Here is a 5,502-nt window from a genome sequence, read left to right as displayed (position 1 = left end):
ATGCTCCCAACCATTTCTATTGTTTTTCATTTGTCTTTTTCATCATTTCTTTATATATGGTGCTTTTGGTTGTCTGATATATTTTGATCATCCCTTTCTTTTGTCATATATCATAGCTCTTCATTTAGTCTACCTGTACTCCTTTTAGTTATTGATTTCTCCATCTGAATCCCTGTGTTTGTGTGTTTGACTTGCCATTATTCCCCCAGACTCCCCAACACATAACTCGCAATTATGATAAACCCTGGCTGACAAACAGCAAACCCTCCACTCCTCTTAAATCATCAGACTCCTTTGAGAGCCAAGGTTCATCCTCTGAGGTATAGTGAATCAACAGGGTCTGGAACGCTCCAGAGCTCTGAACCTAACAACTGCTGCCTCCTACAATACCATCTAACTGAATTGTATAGTGTCTGAGTAAAAGGAAAAAGGAAATCAAGTTGATTTTTACACTAATAACTACTTAGATAGCCCTACCCCTTCCCCTTGGCCCTAACTTCACAATAATTGAATATCTAAAGCATGGTCAACCAAATATTGGTAACGGCAGATAAAGAAGACATTTTCTGAAGATCGACATCATTTTCATCCGTTCGACAGGAGTGGATTTTTTTCTTCTTTATCTTTCTTTATTGCTAAAAATAATGATGGGAACTGTGTTTTTAGAATAAATTATGATTGCCGAATCATTTTTAAGGTATGTGGGGCACGTGCTGTCAACACATAGCCAGCCATAAGTTCCACTCCACATTTAAAGATGCACTATGAAGAAATCGCTCTGCCATTTCCTGGTGTCTAAAATAGTTCGCCTAATTTCAGTTTATGTCACAAAACAAGCAAGTATAGTGTAGAGAGTCATTTTACCTTCTAAACTGCTGTGACATATATTTTCCAGAACCAAAAATCCTGTATTTTCAGTTGTTTGAAGCTGGTGAACAAAACCGAAAGTAAAAAAATACAAAAACTAAACTTAAGATCAGGAAGCATAGAAATAGCGCACACAGAACAGATCTTGCAAGACATTCTTTCAATGATAGTGACAGCTCTATAAAAAAAATGTCACATTGCAGCTTCAATTCTAAATGCCTAGCATACTGCTTGCAAAATAAAACATAATTGAACTATAAAAAAATTAAGTTTTTCCTGAGTTTCAAGAATAACTGAATTGCTTCACTTTGCTTTTCTGATTGGCTGACAAGTTTTACCATTCTATTATTTCAGATTCACCATGGCAACAGACTAGCCTAGGCAGCCGTTAGGCACATGAGAATCATTAGAATGTGGCAAATATAACTCATTTCTTGCATTCTATCAGGAAACAGATAGGTTGAAAGGTATACAGTTGTCGCCTAAATGGGTAATGGAAACACTTCAACCACTACATTTTTTATTCAACACTGTAGGTTCTTGCGATTTTAAAAAAAAATTTTTTTTTAGGTGTGACGCCATTACAATCAGCAGTTTTTATCGACACAAGGTAGTTCAATGGAAATGCACCCTAGCAGGCAATTGTTGCATCTATTTTCTATGCAAACTTTCTAATGTCGAAAAAATCACTGGACAAGTTAATGGAAACATAGCTATTGACGGTCAATCAATTATCCCATGTCAGTTAACATTTTATAGTTTGCTAGGTAAGTTAGTCGAGTCAGCTATCTTAACCTTGTAGTAATCATGGTCAAATTACTGACCAGGCACCCAAGGCAGGGGCCCTGAACTCCAGGGCGCCCTCATTGATTTTGTTAGTCACTCTCACTCAGATATCGTATCAACATGACATAAGTACTTTAAACCACTAGCCATGACTTGTGTAAAAATACTTTAAATTACTACTTAAGTCGTTTTTGTGTGTATCTGTACTTACTATTGATATTTTGGACAACTTTTAATTTTACTTCACTACATTCCTAAACAAAATAATGTACTTTCTACTCCATATGTTATTCCTGACACACAATAGTACTCATTACATTTTGAATGCTTAGCAGGACAGGAAAATGGTCCAAATCATGCACTTATCAAGAGATAAGTCTCTGATCTGGCAGACTCACTAAACACAAATGCTTCATTTGTAAATGGAGTGTGCCTCTGGCTATTCATTAATAAATAAAAAACAAGAAAATTGTGCCATCTGGTTTGCTTAATATAAGCAATTTGAAATGATTATACTTTTACTTTTGATACTTAAGTATATTTTTGCAATTACATTTAATTTTGATACTTAAGTATATTTAAAACCAAATACTTTTGCTCAAGTAGTATTTTACTGGGTGACTTTTACTTGAGTCATTTTCTATTAAGGTATTTTTTATTTTTACTCAAGTATGACAATTGGGTATGTAACTTTTTCCACCACTCATGGCAAAATGTGTAGAACTGCAGGAAGCAGGCATTAAAACCGCAAAATGTTCTCTCTGCCCCATGGCAAAATGTGTAGAACTGCAGGAAGCAGGCATTAAAAATGCAAAATGTTCTCTCTTTCCCATGGCAAAATGAGTAGAATAGCAGGAAGCAGGCATTAAAACTGCAAAATGTTCTCTCTGTCCCATGGCAAAATGAGTAGAATAGCAGGAAGCAGGCATTAAAACTGCAAAATGTTCTCTCTGTCCCATGGCAAAATGTGTAGAACTGCAGGAAGCAGGCATTAAAACTGCAAAATGTTCTCTCTGTCCCATGGCAAAATGAGTAGAATAGCAGGAAGTAGGCATTAAAACTGCAAAATGTTATCTCTGTCTCATGGCAAAATGAGTAGAATAGCAGGAAGTAGGCATTAAAACTGCAAAATGTTCTCTCTGTCTCATGGCAAAATGAGTAGAATAGCAGGAAGTAGGCATTAAAACTGCAAAATGTTCACTCTGTCTCATGGCAAAATGAGTAGAATAGCAGGAAGCAGGCATTAAAACTGCAAAATGTTCTCTCTGTCCCATGGCAAAATGAGTAGAATAGCAAGGAATTCGTTTCAAGGCTGCTACATTTTCCCGCTGCCCCTTAGAAAAATGTGTAGAATTGCAGAAAATGTGCTTTAAAACTGCAACATTTTCCCAAAACGTTATTAGCCTGATGAACATAGAAACTAAGTTGCAGTTTCTATGCTACAATGGTGAAATGTTTTATACATCTTTAATAATGGTAATCAGAATGTGTTGTTATATGGCTGCGATCTGATTAATGTTTGAATTGTAATTTTATGATTAGTTTCAAAAAAGCTTTTGTTTCAAGACCCTAAAAAGATATTGTTTACATTTTTACATTTCTAAATAATTAACCAAGCCCAGAAGTTTGACCACCCCTGATCTAAAGAGTCTGGATAGGTGTAAAATGTGTAGTGGTGGAGCTTCCGCCACTACACAATCCCCCAGAATGAAGAAGGCAGATCTGCTAGTATCAAAGTGTTAAGGCCAAAGGGGAGGTGTAGGAAGCAAATTGTGATTGAAGGGAGTACATAAGATGTATATTTGTTGTCTTTTAGAGGCCCGATTTCAGTTTTTTATTTTTATTTAATGCTTTAAAGTACTAACTGGTGATCGTTGTGGAACATTCTCTCTGTTGTCAAATACCTTCTCTAACTAACTCAAACTAAGAACTGACCCGCTGTTCTGTGTTGCATGTTGAACTGTTTATCTGTTAATCCACTGTACAAGTTTAAGTTGTTCCTGAAATATCATACAGTACATCAACTTTTCATTCAACACAATAACCCCTTACATTGGATGTCCGTGGGGTTTGATCAGATTTCATCGGAATGCCACATTGCATAACATGCTAATTAGAGAAGAATTACCAGTGTTCGAAGAGTCGATGTACTAGAATCGTCTTCTTCTGTGATTTACCATTTTGTACCGAGATATGTTTTTGTAAACATAGAGAAAAATGCTAAACAAATGCTCTGTCTTTTGCAGAGCACTCCGATACAGGGAAGTAAACTGCGTCTCCCTGGATACTTGTCAGGAAAAGGTTTCCAGTCGGGAGAAGAGCAGGGAACCCTGATCAATGCTGCTGTGATGAAAGCACGGGGACAAGCGATAGGGATTGGTGAGTAGAGCATCCTTTTGAAAAGCAGCGACTGCTTTCTGTCTGCTAAAGGGCTCTGCTGTTCGGCTCTGCTATTAAAGTTACCAGTCGCTGTAACCAGACAATAACCATACCGGAATCTTTTGTCCCCCAGAATCGAGAAGGTCCGGCAGCCGACCTGGAAGTAAAGCAGGCAGCCGAGGGAGCAGCCGGAGGGGAAGCGATGCTTCAGACTTCGACATTTCGGATATCGCATCGGTGTGCTCCGACACATCGGAGACGGTGGGTGACACCAGTCGGGCTACACCCCGCTCGTCGTCACGTCAACACGGAGGCAAGCCCTCCAAAATCCCGACTCCTCAAAGAAGGTCGACTCCCAGCAAACTGGCCCAGACCTCCAAGAGATAGTCAGGGGCCTTGAGACAACCACGTTGGCCCAAAGTGACAAGAGAGACTGGCGTATGTGTTGATTATTTAAAGTCTTGTGAAGATGTAAAATATTCTGTTGAATAGAAAAATGGTTTATTATTAAGTGAGAATGGAATGCCAATGGCCTTGTGTTTGTCTTAATGTATTTAATTTTTTGTGAATAATGTCAAATTATTATGACTATTTTATTTTATTGACGCTAAACCTGAAGAGTTTAAAGAAACTGAAAAGAAAAAAACATGGCGAAGACAACACTGTATGCTCAACTAACAATTCTACACACTAATGAATGGCAGCACACAGCATTGTGCTCGTGAGAGGGTTACTGAATGTTCTGTATGCTGACATGCGTGTGACAGACCCTGTGGGACACCTCAATTATCTATTATCTATTTAAAGTGCAATGATGTACTGCCAAAATGCATTTAAAGGGCAATACAATATACATGTAGCCTACCACATAGTAAACACTGCAAATAATGATGTTCTGACTGAGATGACTGTTGAAGGCAAGTTCACGCAGAAATCCCTCAATATCCAGGCTTTAAAGTACTCCACCTTACCTTCAGTAGTACTGTTTTGTTTGGTCAACTTACAGTGATGTGTGCCATTTTACCTTGGACATTGGCCTCCCCGGACCCTGAGTAGACATTCTTTAGTGCATTTGTCAGTGTATGGTTCATTTTGCTAGAGTGGAAAGGATCGCTGTTAACGTTTTGTAATAAATCTGCTAGCAGAAAGCTACCATGGGATACTGACATGGGTCACATACTTGTCTGTTTTTTTATATGATGTTATACATTATTGTTACAGAATAATGTATCATTTCTGTAGATTGACCCAATAGGATGCAGCGGAGAGACAACAGGAGACAAAATAAATCTAGCATCATATAGAAATGGGAAGTATTTCATAAAGTCTCGTGATGACTCGTGGTGTTATTATATAATGTACAGGGAAAGGCAAAGGGAGATATCTAGTCAATTGTACAACTGAATGCATTCAACTGAAATGTGTCTTCTGCATTTAACCCACTTGAGATCTTTGAATAGGACAACTGTA

The 5,502-nt window shown here is 37.9% G+C and overlaps 1 protein-coding gene across 23 annotated transcripts in view; it reads left to right on the top strand.

The window, feature by feature from the left end:
* The window catches only part of LOC118398431 (dystonin-like), a 200,198-nt gene extending 195,000 nt beyond the window's left edge, over positions 1-5,198 (top strand). For 19 of the 23 annotated variants that reach the window (XM_052474042.1, XM_052474046.1, XM_052474064.1 and 16 more), the window contains 3 exons: positions 210-320; positions 3,900-4,032; positions 4,166-5,198. In XM_052474042.1, the coding sequence (XP_052330002.1) occupies positions 210-320; positions 3,900-4,032; positions 4,166-4,419 (498 nt within the window). In that variant the 3' untranslated portion in view covers positions 4,420-5,198. The remainder of the gene's footprint in view (positions 1-209; positions 321-3,899; positions 4,033-4,165) is intronic. The other 4 variants (XM_052474136.1, XM_052474090.1, XM_052474071.1 and 1 more) reach the window with 1 other exon arrangement.
* Positions 5,199-5,502: the final 304 nt, after the last annotated feature.

Source organism: Oncorhynchus keta, chromosome 2 (assembly GCF_023373465.1).
Source record: "Oncorhynchus keta strain PuntledgeMale-10-30-2019 chromosome 2, Oket_V2, whole genome shotgun sequence".
Lineage (NCBI taxonomy): Eukaryota > Metazoa > Chordata > Actinopteri > Salmoniformes > Salmonidae > Oncorhynchus > Oncorhynchus keta.
The sequence above is the reverse complement of the archived record's forward strand: the minus strand, read 5'-3'. Positions and strand labels throughout refer to the sequence as shown.